Genomic DNA, 19341 nt, shown 5'->3' on the forward strand with positions numbered 1-19341 from the left:
ATTGAAAACAATTGTCTGCCGGCACCCCTGAATTCTTTTTCAGGGAAGGGCTTTACATATAAGCCCTTCCCTGAAAAAGAAAGATTTTGGTGTAAAAAAAAAAAAAGTAAACTTACCTCTCTGCCACTGCCATGTCCCGCGGGAATGCAGAAGATATCTGCCGCGTGCGGCACTGGCGTAACTATAGGGGGTGCAGGGGATGCGGTTGCACCCGGGCCCAGGAGCCTTAGGGGGCCCATAAGGCCTCTCTTCTCCATATAGGGAGTCTAGTACTATAAATAAAGCATTATAGTTGGGGGCCCTGTTACAGGTTTTGCATTGGGGCCCAGTCTGTGACAGATGCAGCAGAGGAATTCTATATCCCTGCGGGGAATAAAGGATTCCCTACCGCAGCTGTCACACATGACAGCTGCGGTGGAGGATCCTGCTGCCGGCACCCCTGAAATGTTTTTCAGGGAAGGGCTTTAAATATAAGCCCTTCCCTGAAAAACAAAGAACAGTGTTAAAACAAACAAACAAAAAAAACATACTCACCTCCCTTCAGCTGCCCGAGCTCAGCCGTGCCTTCTCCTGGCTGTCCCCGGCTCTGTAGTTCTGAGCCATCAGCAGGCGGGGATTTAAAATCCCCGCCTGCTGGTAGCTCTGATTGTGATTGGCTGAAGCGCTTCAGGCAATCACAATCAGAGCTACCAGCAGGCAGGGATTTTAAATCCCCCGCTGCTGATAGCTCAGAACTACAGAGTCGGGGACAGCGGCAGAAGCCGCGGCTGAGCATTATTATTTTGATTTTATTTTTTACACAATTTTAAATGGCTTTTCAGGGAAGGGCTTATGAAGCCCTTCCCTGAAAAGCCATTGACGGCTGCCGGGGCTCAGCAGCAACTTCTGCCGCTGTCCCCGGGTCTGTAGATCTCAGCTATCAGCATGCGGGGATTTAAAATCTCCATTGGCTCCATTAAAAACAAGTCAGGCAGCTACCGAGCATCGGTCACCCTGAAAAATGCTCGAGTCCCCCATTAACTTCAATGGGATTAGTTACTCGAAACAAGCTCTCGAGCATTACAAAATGGTCAGCTGATCTTTGCTGTCTGGCTGCCCTGTGGAGTCATTTTGAGGTTGTCAGAAATCAGAACCCCCTAAATCCTTATCTTCTTAAGTCCTGGATAATAGAGAACAGCCAATATGATACTCATTACAAGGATTTCTTCTCCTTACATGCATTATTTTATATTCGGAAGCACTGAACTGCAGTTTCAATTGTTTTAACTGTTTATCCAATAAAGCTAAATCGTTCTCCATGTTCAAGACACCACCAGGAATATCAACTCTAATGCACACTTTTGTGTCATCAGCCAATAGACAATCCTTACCTATTATATATTCTCTTCTGTTCTTTATATGAACATATTAAATAGAAAAGGATCCAGGACAGACCCTTGTGGTCACGACTTGTAACTCACCCCAATTCAGAATACACTCCATTAACAACACTACTACTCCGATATCCATCTTTTAAGCAACTGCAAATCCACTGGATTATCAAAGGGTTAAAGGGGTTGTCCCGCGCCGAAACGGGTTTTTTTTTTTTTCAACCCCCCCCCCGTTCGGCGCGAGACAACCCCGATGCAGGGAGGTAAAGAAAGCTCACCGGAGCGCTTACCTGAATCCCCGCGCTCCGGTGACTTCTCTACTCACCGCTGAAGATGGCCTCTTCCTCCGTGGACCGCAGCTCTTCTGTGCGGTCCACTGCCGATTCCAGCCTCCTGATTGGCTGGAATCGGCACGTGACGGGGCGGAGCTACACGGAGCTACACGGAGCCCCATAGAAGACTGCAGAAGACCCGGACTGCGCAAGCGCGGCTAATTTGGCCATCGGAGGGCGAAAATTAGTCGGCACCATGGAGACGAGGACGCCAGCAACGGAACAGGTAAGTATAAAACTTTTTATAACTTCTGCATGGCTCATAATTAATGCACAATGTACATTACAAAGTGCATTATTATGGCCATGCAGAAGTGTACAGACCCACTTGCTGCCTCGGGACAACCCCTTTAAGTCAAATTTTCAAGACCTTATCTTTGAGCTCTTTATGTGGAACTGTATCAAAAGCTTTACTGAAATCTAAATACATGACATCCAAGGCACCAACTTCGCTTACCACTTTTGTAACATAGTCAAAGAAATCAATGAGATTAGTTTGATATGATCTGCCCTCAGTAAAGCCGTGCTGTTTAGGGTCCAACAAGCAGTCAGTTTTTAAGCGGTTAAATATCCTCTTTCAGAATTAAGTTCAATGTAGATAAATGTAAGGTTATGCACATTGGCAGGAGAAACGGATGTCACCAATATACACTAAATGGGGCACTGCTAGGGAAAAGTGAGATGGAAAAAGATCTGGGGGTACTAGTGGATTGTAAATTAAACTGGAGTAACCAATGCCAGTCAGCTGCTGCAAAGGCTAATAAAGTCTTGGTGTGCATTAAAAGAGGTATAGGGGCGAGTGATGAGAACATTATCCTCCCACTATATAAGGCACTTGTCAGGCCTCACATGGAATACTGCGTACAATTCTGGTCACCAGTGCTCAGGAATAATGTTGCAGTGCATGAGGGGGGTTCAAAAAAGGGCAACTAAACTAATACATGGAATGGGAGGATTAGAATACTCAGAGGCTATCCAAATTGGAATTATTTACCCTGGAAAAAAGACGGCTAAGGGGTGACCAAATAACTATGTATAAGTACATGAGGGGACAATACAAGGATCTCTCCCATGATCTGTTTATACCCAGGACTGAAACGGTAACGAGAGGGCATCCGCTACATCTAGAGGAAAGCAGGTTTCATTGCCAACACAGAAAAGGGTTCTTTACTGTAAGAGCAGTTAGACTGTGGAACTCTCTGCCTGAGGAAGTGGTGATGGTAAAATCCATAGAGGAGTTTAAGAGGGGACTAGATGTCTTTCTAGAGTGGAAGGATATTTCAGTCTATAGATTTTAGGTGACCAGAAGGTTGTTGATTCGGGTTTACAGACAGGTGGAAACTATTAGAGGTTGATCCAGGGATTAGTCTGATTGCCATTAGGGAGTCTTGAAGGAATTTTTCTCCCAAAACAGCTAATTGGCTTCTGCCTCTTGGGGTTTTTTGCCTTCCTCTGGATCACCAAGGAGGTTGAAACAGGCTAAACTAGATGGACATTGTCTTCAATCAGCCTAACATACTATGTTACATTAATTTAAATTGCTACAAATATAAAACTAGCAGGCTTGTAGTTCCCGGCTTCTTCTCTACTACCCTTCCTTTGGGTCAGTACAACACTGGCTATTCTCTAATCAACAGGAATATTGTCTATTAGAAGAGACTATTTAATCAAATCGGTTAGTGGTGCAGCAATCACATATTGGAATTCTTTAAGAATTCAGGGCTGAATGCCATTTGGACACGTCGCTTGTATCATGCACCACTTATACTGTGTTAAGTCTAGTGCAGAACATAGTTGCCTCTGGAGAGTTCCTTTAAATCTAAATCAGTCCTAAAGAAAAAGTAGGAACTTACCAACAACTCCATACGAGAAAGCAGTCCCCGATCATGTAATCCGTGTAGGAATGGAAAGCGTGCATTTACAGCTTCACATATGTAAGTTTTATTGTGCTCAAAAAATTCAAGTAGATCATTGGCAATATTAAACGTCGGGTATTGTCCTCCATTAAATGGGGCAACAAACTCCCCACTTGGTTCTGCAAGAAAATATACATTATTGGCAATTAACAACATTCACCCGACTTGTCAGCTCTGAATAATTACTTATTCTATCAGAATAATCGTATCAGAGAGCATGTCACTAAATTTGGCCACTTTTGAGATGTAGTACCTTAAAGATGACAAAGTCAGCTGTGCATAGTCAATACCTCACCTCCACAATAAGAACTTTATCCTAGTTCTATCTGTTACTCATTGTAAACCTTTTAAACCTTGTACATTCATACTTGTATTTCTAAGAGCCTTCAGACCCTTTCACTTTTTTATATTTTGTTATGTTGTGGCCTTGTCCAAGTTAAAAAAAAAAAAAGAAATTAAAGTTTTTCCCCCCATCATTCCTCACTCAATACCTTATAATTATGAAGTGAGAGCAGAACATTAGAAATCTTTTATCCATTTACCCCATTAAGGGCTCAGCAAAATAAATTTATGGTGCTCGGTCCCGGGCTTTAATCCCAGAACCAGCTGACAACCCAGAGGAGGAGGGAGAAGTGTTTTTTAACCCCTTCTGCCTTCTCCTTTCACTAGTATTTAGTGTTCAATAAACGCTATGTACTAAAAAGTGGAAGTGTTTCTTCCACTATGCGAGTCGGCGGTCACGTGACCGCTGGGATCCCCTGGCACAGCAGAGCTGCAGGGTCCTAGCAGACCCTGATCAGCTCTGCCAGTGACTATTGTTACCACAGGGGATGTTTTCCCTGTAACTGGGGCTCCCATGGATGCCTCAGCTACATTGGAAAAATGTCAAATAAAAAAAAAAGACTATGTGAATGCCCTACAGAGGTCTTATATGACATCATGGGGAACATAGTAAAAACAATAATTACATAAAAGAATTGGAGACCTCTATAAGGAGGGGACCATTATGGACTTCCCCACAGTAGGTAAAATACATAAACTTCCTAACAAACTAGGCTTCTCGCACCTAAGATTAAAGTACGCACTACAATCCATAGACGTCCACAAGCCCATATTCCCCAAAGCGGCCTTCACCTTCTTTTCACTATCAGCAGAGGTCTCCGGAGGTATATCTACCTTTTACGAGTCTTCATTCTCCCAGATTGCCCAAACTAAATCAACCCACATGACACTATGGGAGCTTGACCTCAAACAAACTTTCAGTTTGGAGGAGTGGCGCCGGGTGCTTTCATGGACCAAAGATCTCACATGGCATCTCTCACTGGGAATCTTCCCAAAAGATATTTCTCCGCTGGTATCTTACCCCGGCAAGAATAGCCAAAATGAACCCTTCAACCTCGGAAACTAACTGGAGAGAGTGCGGTGCAAACGGCACCTACTTCCACATGTGGTGGCTATGCCCCCCGATACGGTCCTTTTGGAACCTAGTATTTAATCTAATATACTCTGTCACAAATCAGCACGTACCCCCGGACCCTAACTTGGCTCTCTGCTTCTTGAAAACAGACAAAATATCCCCTTTCTATTCAGCCATCACCTCACACATTATCCTAGCGGCACGTCTAGCAATAGCTAAACACTGGAAATCAAAAGAAGCCCCCCTCCATATCAGAGGTCTGAAACTCGGTGGAACTCACCTTCCACCTAGAGGAAGCTTACTCGCGCAGATTTGTTTCTCAACACCCCCGTACATCCTTTTGGGCAACTTGGCTGGACTACACAACCAAGAACCCCCTATAGAGAGGACGGGAACCAAAGAAATAAATGAAGGGACCGTGAAGGATAGACAGAGAGGAGACTTCCACAACTCAACGACTCCCCTCCCCCCTACATACCTCAAGTAACCTTACACCACTATCCCCTCTACCCTCCTCACCCCCCTTTTTTCCAGCTACGGCTTTCAAATTTTGAACTCACTCTAGAGCGAAATGACCTGTTAGCAAAACCCTAAATCAACCACCTTCCTAAATACGGAAATGTACCTCCGATGTTTTCTGGTTTACGTCTTTATACTTACATATGTTTTTGTGTATGTTTATGTTTTAATATCAACACTGCTACGATTACTGCTCACCTATTAAGGTGCCTCTTTAAAACTGTAAAATGTTGTTTATTTTGAAAAATTCTAATAAAAATCCAATCATTAAAAAAAAAACAAAAAAACAATAATTACATAAATAAGTAAAACAAAATTACAGAATAAAATAAAAATATATACATAAGAAAGAAAATAACCCAAAACCAACGCCAACCAAAACTGTCGCCATATGCTTCCTGTAATCCAAAACCAATATTAAAATTATATCAAAATGTAAAAAAATAATAAAAATAAGGAACCCATTCCCATACTTTATTTTAGCATAAATATACTAATTTAAATAAAAAATAAACTATAAATGTTTAAAAAAAAAGAAAAAATTTCAGCTTTTTACCCCCAGTGAAAACAAAGTCTGTGAAAAAAAATTTCCCTATATGTCATGTAAAAAAAAACAACAAAAAACATAAAAACAGCGGAAATAATTTTGGTAGCTGAAGTAAATAATATAGGGCAGTTAAACCACTACATTGGTTAAATCCCTAAAAAGTGTCTAGTCCTTAAGGTACAAACCGCCTGCTCTTTAAGGGTTTAAAAAAAAAAAAAGTATAAATATTTTGCATTGACATCCTATACTCAGTTTTTAGTTTAAGCACCTTTGACAGCAATTACAGTATGCTGCCACAGGCTTTCACATCCAGATTTAGGAAAACCTCTCTCCCCCCACAGCCTGATGCTTCACTGTAGGGATGGGTTGGTTATGAGCAGTTCCGCCAGACATAACGCTTAGAACTGAGGCCAAAATGTTTAAGCCCTGTTTCATCAGACCAGACAATCTTGTTTCTCACAGTCTGAGAGTCCTCTAGGTGCTCTTTTTGGAAAAATCCAGATAGGCCTTCAGGTTTGTTTTTTTTACGGTGGAGAGGCTTCTTTCTGGCCACTCTGCAATCAAGCCCAAATTGGTGGAGGTTGACCTTCTGGAAGTTTGTCCCATCTGCACACAGGATCTTTGGAGCTTAGCTAGAGTGACCATTGAGTTCTTGGCCACCTCTCTTATCAACCACTTGTCTCCTGATTAGTTTGGTGTGTTGGCAGCTCTAGGAAGAGTCCTGGTTGTGCCAAACTTTTCAGTTTAAGAATTATAGAGGCCGCTGTGCTCTTGGGAACTTTCAGTGCAGCAGAAACATTTTTTGTAGCCTTCACACAATCCGGTCTGAGCTCTACGTGCAGCTCTTTCCTCCTCATGGCTTGGTTTTGGCTCTGATATGCATTGTGAGCTGTGGGATCTTATATATACAGGGGTATATCTTTTAAAATTATGTCCAATCAACTAAAATTATCACAGGTGGACTCCAGTCAAGGTGTAGAAACATCTCAAAGACAACCAAGAGAAATGGGAGGCTTCCAGAATTAAATTTCAAAGTTTCAAGTGTTACACAAAAGGGTCTGAATACTATCAATATAAAATGTTCATTTGTAACATCCTGTTTTCAGTTTGTCATTAGGCCGCCTGCACACGGGCGGAAATCATGCTGCGGGATTTCCGCCACTGAAAGCCTGCATAGGAGTGCATTACAATACGCACGCCTATGCAGACAGCCGCGGTTTGGCTGCGCAAAATCTCGCGCGGCAAACAAACCGCGGCACGTCCCATTTCTGTGCGGGGCTATGTCACTCACCCGGCCGCCGTCTCCGGTCTGCGCATGCGCCGGCTGCCCGGCAGCCGGCACATGAAAGAGCCGGGGCCGCCGGGCGCGAGTATGTACGCGTTCCTCCCTGCAGGTGCTGGGGTCGGGTCCCACGGCGAGAATCCTCGCCGCCGGATCCGACTTGCTCGTCTGCAGGCGGCCTTATAGGTATTGAGTGCAGAATGATGGGGAAAAACTTGCTTTTTCCCCCTTATTTGCACAAGGCCACAACATAAAAGAATGCAAACAAAGTGAGAGGATCTGAAGACTTTCTGAATAAAATGGTAAGTTTTCAGGTTGATATTCTATTATGGAAAACAACTTAAACATTGGGATTAGTAGGATCTACTGGTGGTATATATGGGATCTGAACAAAGCTGCATCCCCATGAGATGTGCTGGCGGATTGGAGCATAAACGTAAAATTGAGGACAGAAAGCACCATAACAGAAATTCAAATATGGCTTTCCCTTAGGGTATAGTCACACATTTTGGATTGATTGCAAACATTTCTGCAGCTGTCCCATTTATCTGACCAGGGCTTGCAAAAAATCCATATACCACATTTTTCATTTTATAAGACACACTTTTCTTCTCCTCAAAGGGAGGGGAAATGTTGCTGTGTCTAATAAAGTGAATGTGCCGAAATTCGTTGCATTGGCATTTGCTCACGCGATCGCGAGTTTAAACACGCAATTGCGCAAACGAAATGTGCAATCAGTTACCAGTTCTCTCTACCCCACTGTCACCCATATGTGCCGCTAATTGGTGGTGAACGCAGACAAAAACAGTCTGCCAAGAAATGTGACATCACCCTAGGAGTCAGTCTGCTTGCACCAGGGGACTTTACCGTTAACAGGCATTGTGAACTTGAATGAGGAGGCTTTGGAGAATGTACTGCTGCTGCTGCATCTGCATTAGCCAGTATATATTATATAGGGGTCACCAAGTATGCAAGTCAGATATCTCCCTTTAAGATCCATAATATATATATTATACATACATACACACAATGAGGAAGTATTATGAAGGGTTAAAGTACCTCGTAATATGTCTTGTAAACCAGGATAAAGATTCAAGTAACACTGCTGGAATATATACTCAAACACTATATTTAATTTCATGTCTTTCTTCTCAATTAATGACAAAGATTCATATATGACACGAGAGACGGGCCTCTCATCCGCCTGTAGCTTCTATAACAAATGGAGAAAAAGTGTACAGTTTAAGGGTTAAAAATTATTTCTGCATTAAAACCAGTAGTAATACACATCAGTTCCGGGCATTTATGTGGTTTCCAATTAATGACTCTTAATATTGTGACCTCTCATTAACTGCAATGCTCTTACTTGTTATGGGCAGCACAATTACATTGATACAATCTTCTCTGCCAAAAAGCTGGGTGACACAGATATCTTGTATGTATCTTGACCAGGAGAATAAAGAGAAATCATAGGCCTCCATAGCAAAATTCAGAAGGCTTCATGATCCCCATCACCGCCAATTTGTCTAACAGAAAAAGGCAAACGGTCTGTCTACAGCCACCACAAGGTGGAGCTCACTGTATATGGATTTATACATTTACTTCATTAGGTGCTGTCTAAGTCTTTATGAGGTGAGCTCCCCCTAGTGGTGGCTGCACATCAATGGAATTATATGATTTTTGTTCAATGAGGATGTGAAGAAAAGAAATGGGAGTAGTTTAGTGCCGCTACCTCCCACAACGAGCCGTATAGCAGAGGCTTGGTTTGCCTCCATGAGAATTCTGGCAGTGATCCTGGAGCCGTGACAGCAAGGTCATCTGCAGATTTCTATAACTCTAATTGAGTTTAAGTAATGGCTTTGCAAGTGTTACAAGAGCTATATACAATGCTCAGTACAGGATTATAGTGCTGCTCTTTTGTTACATAGCACCAGGAACCTATTGGGCTCCAGACTACCTATAGACAAAATGAAGTGAAAGACAATGTGGACTTTGCCCATCTCCCCTACTGTATTAGGCAAAATTGTGCATGATTTAATGAGGTTTTTCCTGACTGTAATATTAAGGATAGGTCATGAATATCTGAGAGGTGAGGGTCTGACTCCATTCCCCTCCAAGGTTTACTTAGGCACATTTCATTTTGGCTGCACCTGCTACTACAGCTGAGAGCAATTTGTTTAACCCGTTTAGGACCAGCCACAGTAAATTTACGGCGGCTGGTCCTGGGCTTAGAGCACTGCCGATAGTAAAATTACGGCGGTGCTTTAAGTCTCCTGTCTCTGCAATCAGTCAGAGGCAGGAACAGGTTATCAGTAGAGATGAGCGAACGTACTCGTTTCGAGTAATTACTCGATCAAGCACCGCGATTTTCGAGTACTTCAGTACTCGGGTGAAAAGATTCGGGGGGCGCCGGGGGGAGACGTGGCGGCGCGGGGGGTAGCAGTGGGGAACAGGGGGGAGCCCTCTCTCTCTCCCTTTCCCCCCCACTTCCCGCTGCAACCCCCCACTCACCCACGGCGCCCCCCGAATCTTTTCGCCCGAGTACGGAAGTACTCGAAAATCGCGGTACTCGGGCGAAAAAGGGACATGGCCGAGTACGCTCGCTCATCTATAGTTATCAGCTGTTCGTGACAGCTGATAACCTGGAGCAAAAGGCAGGAGGGGTTTTTAACCCTTCCTGCCTTCTGCTTCCCCGATATACAGTGCTCAATGAGCACTCTGTGGGGAAAGTGAAAGTAACATGTACTTTCACTACGGGAGCCTGGGGGGGGGGGGGGGGGGGGTCAGGTGACCTCCTGGGATTCCCTGCTACTGCAGAGCTGGAGGGTCAGACTAGACACTGGCAGCTCTGCAGGTGACTAATGTCACCACAGGGGTTGCTTTCCCCTGTAACTAGGGCTCCTATGGATGCCCCAGCTACAGTGGGAAAGTGTCAAAGAAAAAAAATATATATATATGAATGTCCCCCAGAGGTCTTATATGATGTCATGGGGGACACAGATAGTAAAACACACAGTTACATACATCAGTAAAACAAAATAACAGAATAAAGCAACAATACATAAATAAGAAAGAGAATAACCCAAAACAGACGCCAACCAAAACCGTTGCCGTATGTGCCCTGTAAACCAAAACCATACATACTATATATCAAAATGTCCGAAACAAATAGAGGAACCTATTCCCATACTTTATTTTAGTGTAAATATAAAAAAAAAAAATTTAAATTATAAATGTTAAAAATGATTTTTTGTAGCTTCTTACCCACAATAAAACTAAAAAAAAAAAACAAAAAAAAGTCAGTGAAAAAGATATTAAAAAAATAGTCCTATATGTCATGAAAAAAAAACGCTGCAAAAATAATTTTGGTAGCTAAAGGAAAAAACAATAAATAGAGCAGTAAAACCGCCACATGGGTAAAATCTCTAAAAAGTGTCTGGTTCTTAAGGTACAAAACAGCCTGGTCCTTAAGGGGTTAAAAGGAACTGATCTGCTATGAGCAGTTGTATCGGGCTCAGCCATAAACAGATATATGGCACTGTTTCAGGGTGAGAGTTGCGGCCCATTTATTCATTTGATTGGTTGCGGTATGGGGAGTCAAAGAACCAATATTTCAATAGTAAAATCTATGGGGACTGTTGCATTTAGTATTTGCAGCTCACTGCTTGTCAGGCCCATTTAGGCGAATGGAACTGAGCTGCAATACCAGACACAACAGCTTCTAAAAAATACAGAGCTGTGCCTGGTAAACACTGAAGGGGATGCAGTGATGTATTGAGTGCTGTAACCTATTCAGTCAGCTGATTGACGGGAGTACCAAGAATTTAGTCTATGGCTGGCTTCTCACGGGTGTAAGCATATTTGCGCACGCCTGAGCACTGCATTTTGGGGAATTAGCCATGCTTTTTGTGCACCCCACATTAACTTCTATAAATATGCAGAAAAATAGAACCTGCTCAATTTTTTTTTCACAACTGCGCATGCAAAATACATAAATGTGAAAGAACCCATTGAAATCAGTGTGTTCTATTCTCTGCATATTGTGTGCACAAATACGCTCATGTGAAGCCGGCCTATTACTGATAGCCTATCCTACAGACAGGCCATTAATATAGTCTGAGATGACCATTTTAGGTTATCTAATGTCTCCAGCTAGCTCTAGATTTACACTGAACAATCATTGCATTAGGAACAACTGGAGTAAGGCGTCTTGTGAGCAGTCAAGTGGTGCCATGCGATGGCCGTGTCACATCAGTAATGTCCTGACTCCTCTGTGTAACAGAAGGCAACATTTGGCAGACATGGGTAAACATAGTGACTTTGACCATGGACAGATGGTTGGTGCTTGGAGGTTTGGTGTCAGTATTTCTGAAACAGTTCCACTTCTTGGCTGTTCCCGAACAGTGGTATCAAGACTGGTTGAATCATGGACAGACATCACACAATGGCAGGACAAGTGTGGTTGATCTTGTAGGTAAGCCTCAGGTGGCATGTCTGGTATCTCAGCATCAATGTTTCACAGTGACCAAGCAGTACAACAGATAAATTTCCACAATGACTGTGGTTCAATAGCCGAAGACAGACAAGGCTGCTCCTGATGACCCCGCATCATGACCAACAACACCTTGCATTTGTCAAGGAAAGATGTGCATGGACCTTGGACACATGGCAGAAGATCATCTAATTCAGGGACTTATTCAGTTTCCTGCTGAACCATATGGACGTCCAGGTCTGCATCTAGCGTAAACCACATGAAGCTGTATTCCATGGGTGTACTGTTGGGGTTCAACAGACTGGTGGTGTTAGTGTCATGGTCTGGGGAGCGTTTTCCTTGAATGCTCTGGGACCATTGGTCATCATACCACAATCCTTGAATGGTAAATGCTACAGGGACCGGTTAGCTGACCATCTGTACCTAGATTTTCAGGAAGTCTTCCCTGACCACAATGCCATCTTTCATACGACAACGTACCATGTCATTGAGCTTGAATCACTAGGCTCAAGTGGTAGGAGGAACACGACAATGAATTCTCCATACTGCCTTGGTCCTCAAACTCACCGGACTGTAACCCCATTGAACATGTTTGGGATATGCTGAAAAGGGCTGTGAGATCTGCTCATGCTTATCCACAAAATGTGCACCGACTAACAGAGCTGCTGCAGCGGGCATGGGGCGAATTAAGTATGCAGGATGTTTGCAACCTTGTAGAAACTGTTCCCCAACATCTGAAACCTGCGATTACCCAAAAAGGTGGACCAACCAGTTATGAAGTAGGTGTTCCTAATGCAGTGAACATTAAGTGTATATACCCTGCATAAAAGTGCTTAACTTTAGACACATTGACTTAATATTTTAGGTAGAATAATAATCCCTGTGGACTTTAATCCTTAAAACACTCGCAAAAGAAATAGCAACAAAGTCTTACCAGTGACTCGGATTCTGAGAGAATTGTAAGATCTTGCAATCCGTGCAGAAACGGAAATCGATCTGTAATTGTTAAACAGATCTTAACTTTATCCTGTGCGAATATAAGCGGGTCCTTGTCCTCATCAGTCGTACTGTGTATGCCATACCGATATTTTTCCTGGACGTATTCTGTGCAGAAAATACCAAAATACTTAAACAGTCATTTAATAATAGCAGGAAGAATTTTTCTGAACCACACATTATTGTGATGTTTGCCTCCAAGGAGGATATGGACAATGTACGTATGGAATTCTAACCTGCAGGGGTTTCCTCATCTCAATATGGCCCCCTAGAAAGTAATGCAAATGGCTTATTGAGGACATCACATACTGAGAATAGTTTGAAAGCTAAACTCTTTCATGATATGTGGAATGGGAGTGTAGAACAGAATTTTAATACTAATGCTCCCTTATCTAAAAAGGTCTACACTATAGATGAGCGAGTATATTCGCTAAGGCACATTACTTGAGCAAGTAGTGCCTTAGCCGAGTATCTCCTCGCTCGTCTCTAAAGATTCGGAGGGCGGCGCGGGTGACAGGTGAGTTGCGGCGGGGAGCAGGGTGGAGAGAGCGTTCCTCCCCGCTCTCCCCCGCCGCTCCCCGCTCTCCCCCGCCGCTCCCCGCCCCCGAATCTTTAGAGACGAGCGGGGAGATACTCGGCTAAGGCACTACTCGCTCGAGTAATGTGCCTTAGCGAGTATACTCGCTCATCTCTAGTCTACACCAATGGAACACATTTGAATGAGCCAAATTGCTTAAAAAGGTATATTTTAGCCCTAGACCCCTGATAAAGCCTGCACAGATGAATCGTGTTGGGGGGGCATTTAGATTGCAATTTTTAACTTGCAGTTCACTGAAGAACTGGGGAATGGAGTCCCACATAAGAGGGTTCCCTAAGGTGGAGTACGGACCCTCCGGGATGACAGTGAGTAGGGGCTCTGCTGCCAGGTTTTTAAGGCCAAGCGGGAGAGCATGAGGTACAGCTCTCAGAGCTGAAGGGCATCTCTCCATTTGGGATAGCAGTCACAGGTAGAGGGCAGATTCTCTGCTTAGTTTCCTCAGTGTCAGGAAATGTCCCCGGTTGCAGACCTACATAAACAGGGACAGTGGGCAATGGCAGAAATCGGAGTACTCAGTAGCCATGTTCCTATTAACCTATTAAACAATTCATCAAATGTCCCTGGTGACTGGAAGCAAATTGATTTTTTTTAACGGTTTCAATTTAATAACTAAAGTATGACAAAAGTGCAGTCCTTGTGCTCGCAGGCACTGTAATGTGCACGTGGCGTAATATATATATTTACATATACTATATTTATTATATGTGTATATATTTCCATGGTCCAGAGCCCAACTGAAAATCAAAAGGTGCAGGCCTTTATATCACAGGTTCCATGTATCTTCAGTAAGCACAGCTGCGCTATTACTCACATTTAAGCAGGTCTGAGCGTCACTCAATACCTTGGTTCAAAAAGTTCTTACTTAGTAGGTAGTGAAGAGCACATGGCAGGCCTGGCTACGAGGGAGAAATTGGCACCTCTACTTTATAGAGTCACCACATACGTTCTGTTCAGCACACGGAGGTACTCTGATACCTCGCTGCAATGCCAACCAGTTGCTGGAGCTGGTCTCTTCAGGATTCTTGGTTTTTCTTTTGCTGTGCAGGAGGTCCTGGTACAGAAACCAGCCAGACTCTGATTCACATCTGCTCAGTGCTGTGGTTTCTGAGCCTCTGACACAAGATTTTACACACCAATAATAGATCAACCACTCACATAACTCAATTTTTAAACTTCAAAACTAGCTAATAGAGATGAGCGAGTATACTCAGTAAATGCAATTGCTCGAGCGAGCATTGCCCTTAACGAGTACCTGCCCGCTCGAGACAGAAGGTTCGGGTGCTGGCGTGGGGGAGCGGTGAGTAGCGGCTGTCAGCAGGAGGGAGCGGGGGGGAGAGAGGAAGAGAGAGATCTCCTCTCTGTTTCTACCCGCTCTCCCCCGCGGCTCCCTGCCCGCTGCCGGCACCCGAACCTTCAGTCTCGAGCGGGCAGGTACTCGCTAAAGGCAATGCTCGCTCGAGCAATTGCCTTTAGCGAGTATACTCGCTCATCTCTACTAGCTAAGCATGACACTGCAATCACATATTCTGTAAACTCTGCAAATGAACAACAGCATTACCCCTTAACAGAACACCAACATGATTTTTTTGACCGTTGCCTCTTTATATTATATTATATACCCTAGCAAACATTGGGTGTGATAACAATTGACAATAACAGCTCCAGCCTAAATCATCCCCGAGCCATAATAGGATTGCATGATACAAGACCTGTGCCCCAAGCTATTCTATGAAAGCGGCGAGTAAAGGGGATGTAGCAAAAATACATTTTTAGGGGTTTTTGTTACTTCCTGACTGCTTGCTTTCTCACTGCCAGAACCCCTTCCAACCACAACGCTAGTTAATTCAATTGGCTGTAAGGGGCTGGTTCTTCCTCTTTAAGACGTTCACAGTGCCACTCGTATGTCTCTCCTTCTCCTGCTGTCTTTCCTGTGTGAATCATATGTATGATAGTATGCTGTATTAGAATTCTATATGTCTACACTGCTACTTGTGGTCCCTAAATGCTTCTGTAATTGCAGAGTCTGTTCCTGGGAAGGAGTTTCAGCCTGGACAGGAAGTAATTGGGATTGCAGTCTTGAGAAAAACTGGTATGTACAAAGAAGAAAGAAATATCCAGGGTTTACAGAGTCTAGAGTGATCCGACCACAGAGTATCCTCTGCGGCATTCAGACACAAGCCCCAGTGCTGACTCACTAGCAAAGAGGCTGCCATTGCCCACAGAGCAGTACCAGAGATAGTGAGCCGGCCTGATACCAGAAGCCTTATCAGTGACCAGCACAAGTACAGCACAGGCAACGCGGAGCGTGTCCCCTTGTCCACTGAAGGGCTCCTGGTATATGCTACCACTAATCTAGAGAGATACAGGGACTATAGAGAGACTGCTGAATTCCAGTTATATATATATATTGGTATTGATCTGTTGCTGCATAACCTACAGTAACCCCCTCTCCCCCACAAAAAAATAAATAAATAAAAACCTATTGATTGCACCCACTACCTCATTGTTACTGGTGAACATCTACCTGCTCCTTCACAAGTTTTCCCAGAACAGAGGCACATTGGGGCGCCTGCTGCACAGGGATTGCTGCTGGGCAGGGAAAAATACTAAAGTGAACACTAGCCGCGCGCCTACGTCCTCTCGTCCTTGGGCTTATCCATAGAGATCAGGTGGGATTTGTGCCGGGGCATGAAGCCGGGGACAACACAATACAGACTCTATCACTGATAGGAAGAACGCGAGAGGCCACTATGTCTTCTTTCGGTCGACGCCAAAAAGGCTTTTGACCGCGTAAACTGGGCGTTTCTAGAGGCCACGCTAAGGAAAATTGGGCTAGGTAGCAGGATAGTAAGCTGGGTAATGGCTCTTTATAATAATCCCACAGCACAGGTCCGTGTAAATGGGAAACTCTCTGACCCAATCCACATTAGGAATGGCACACGACAGGGCTGCTGATTATCCCTGACACTATACGCTCTAGTTATGGAATCGCTGGCCAACGCCTTGAGGGAAAACAACAATATACAGGGTTATAAAACAGCTAGTTGGGAGCATAAAGTGGCCTTGTTTGCCGATGACTTGCTGGTGTACGTTACGAACCCTAGCCAGGCGTTGCTGGCTATACTGCAAGAGTTCGATAGATATAGCCGGGTGAGCAAATACAAGATTAACTTGACTAAATCGGAAATCCTGAATATCACACTTCCGACGTCGGAAATTGCGAGGCTCAAGTCCCTGTTCCCTTTGAGCTGGCGCGAGGATTACATAAAGTACCTGGGGGTGGTTCTTTTTCCCAACCCGGGGAAAATATTTGACCTGAACAATGAACCCATGTATTCTGCCATGGTGAGGGATATCGAGAGATGGAGACCGCTGTCCCTCTCGTGGTTCGGCAATACCATTAAAATGAATTCCCTCCCTAAACTCCTCTACCTCTTTCAAACACTGCCCACACAAATCCTGCAGAACTACTTCATTAAGCTTCAGAAAGCAGTGATGCGCTTTGTGTGGGGTGGGGCCAGGCCACGCCTCAGCTTTAGACTACTCACCCAACCAAAGGAGAGGGGAGGGGCGGGACTGCCTGACCTGCTTTTTTATTATAGAGCCGCTATCTGCAAGGCAGTTTTGGACTTGGTCCAAGAGGGATCATCCAAGCTATTGGTTGAATTAGAACAAGATGCTGGTTGAGAGGTGGACTGGGAAGATGGGGCATCAGGGTCTCCTCCTTTGTGGGGTCCTTCCTGAGGAGTTGTGACGGTTTTGCGCATCGACATGGACTGGTAGCGGTCCCGGGGCCCTGGACACTACTAACTGGGAACCCGGACTTCCCTCAGGGAGATGCAGGATTGCCCTTGCTAGGCAGGTTGGGGACTCGGTCTCCTAGGGTCAGAGACGTGGTTGACAAGGAGGGCCTGCTGGCACTGAACACACTCCTGGGGAACGGGGAACCCGTGACGGGTGCGTGGTTCCAATATTTCCAGTTAGGCCATTATATACGAGCCCTGGGTCCGATCTCAGACTTGATGTCGCCACTCACCCCATTTGAGGAGATGTGTGGGAGACCTCAGAGGTCGAGAGGTGAAGTCTCCGCGGTGTATGGCATCCTGATAGCCGGGGTGGGGCTGGCTTTAAGAGGTCATGGGAGAAAGAACTGGGATGAGCCAAAGCAATGTGTCTAACCCATAAGATGACGGTCTCAGGCAGCCACCAGGAACTCAACTATAAGCTATTAACAAGGTGGTATCGTATTCCTGCACGCCTGGCTAGATGCTATCCGGGAACGTCTGACCTGTGTTGGAGATGTCAGGGTGAGGTTGGCATGCTCACACATATTTGGTGGTCCTGCCCTCAGATCCTGGCACTCTGGAGGGAGATCGAGGCCCTGCATAACACTCTGAACAGGGAATCTCTGGTGCTGGTGCCTGACCTGGCACTTCTGTCGGTCCTACTGGGACCTATCAGAGCTAACAAGAGAAGCACGCTCAGGTTTTTCCTCCTAGCCATGTGAGTGGTAATACCTTGGCTCTGGAGGTCTCAGGTCCCACCAACAAGAGTGGATTGGGTGACAGCACTGGATGAAATTGGCCGCATGGAGGAGCTGAGGGTCAGAGACAATGCTAAATATTCGGCATATCACGCTACATGGGAGAGTTGGCTGACATTCCGCAAATCCCCAGGGTTTGGATACTGGCTGGTGAACAGTGTTATGTCAAATTAAACACAAATTTGGGTGTTAAGAGACGGACTCGGGAATGAGATACCCATTTTTCTCTCTCTCTCTCTTTTTTTCTCTTCTTCTTCCTACTCTCCCTCATCTTTCCTATGAGCCCGTTGGAGGGACCTCTTGGATGCCTCCACGGGCCTCCCCCACTTCCTCCCCCTAGAATGTTATATAATCTAACCAATAGTTAATTATTTGCTCTAATTGAAGTATATACAGTTAGTGGTTGCTATGTTTCATTGTGTGGGCATGTTCGACGTGGAAAACGCTACATGACAAGAGACTCTCGTGAAGCGACATCTCATAACGAAAGGGAGTCAAGACACGTGACTTTATGGTTGCGATGAGGAGTAAATCTCTGCAATGTTTTAATCTGGAAACTCGTTCACCACATTGGTTGTAATATGTGAAACCTTTAATAAAAATACATTTTGAACTAAAGTGATCACTAAGTAGCAATATGCCACCGCATCGTATGATGGGATATGACTGACAATCATGGATAATGTAACCTACCTGAATGAACAGGCTTTAGAGCTGGATACCTTTTCAATAAAGATTTTTGGAACAGGAAAGTAAAGAAATGTTGTAAACCAATTTCCTTCTCCTCTATCCAGCAGAGACATTCATACACAACTCGTTGGTCAGTCCTGGTGTCTCCTTGTAATTCCTGCAACAAAAACAGCTTATTCTCCTTATAATTTCAGGAATGGCTCTTTTTTTAAAAATATATATGAGCAATTAAAGGGGTTATCAAGGGTTTATAAATTTATGCTCTATCCTCAGTATAGACCATCAATATCTGCTCAATGGGGATCCGCTACCCGGGATCCCTGACGACCAGTTGTCTAAAGGGGCTGCAGCTTCTTCAATGTTTACATCAGAGTACAGTCCTTTTTGTACTCAGAATGCAATATTTTTTTTATTGTGGCTGTTCTGCATACTATATGCTGGTCCCATTAACCCTTTGCAATCCAATTTTGGATTCAGGGTTTCCTAGGGGGCTTTCTCTTTCTGCCATTATACAATGGCGCCATCTGCTGGCTAGAGCCAGTACTGCGGTATGGGACATGCTTGAGAGACCCCCGACAACAGAGCGGCCAGTAATATACAGTAAGAATACCCTGCCAGATGTCTTCCAACATCAGAGCT

The 19341-nt window shown here is 44.4% G+C and overlaps 1 protein-coding gene across 1 annotated transcript in view; it reads right to left on the minus strand.

Annotated features, from left to right (window-relative positions):
• The window catches only part of LOC136572601 (nuclear body protein SP140-like protein), a 58546-nt gene that overhangs the window by 29505 nt on the left and 9700 nt on the right, over nt 1-19341 (minus strand). Inside the window, exons 3-6 of the mRNA XM_066573325.1 lie at nt 18706-18859; nt 12810-12979; nt 8443-8596; nt 3556-3737 (exon numbers count right to left, since the gene is read on the minus strand). Of these exons, the coding sequence (XP_066429422.1) occupies nt 3556-3737; nt 8443-8596; nt 12810-12979; nt 18706-18859 (660 nt within the window). The remainder of the gene's footprint in view (nt 1-3555; nt 3738-8442; nt 8597-12809; nt 12980-18705; nt 18860-19341) is intronic.

Source organism: Eleutherodactylus coqui, chromosome 7 (genome assembly GCF_035609145.1).
Source record: "Eleutherodactylus coqui strain aEleCoq1 chromosome 7, aEleCoq1.hap1, whole genome shotgun sequence".
NCBI lineage: Eukaryota > Metazoa > Chordata > Amphibia > Anura > Eleutherodactylidae > Eleutherodactylus > Eleutherodactylus coqui.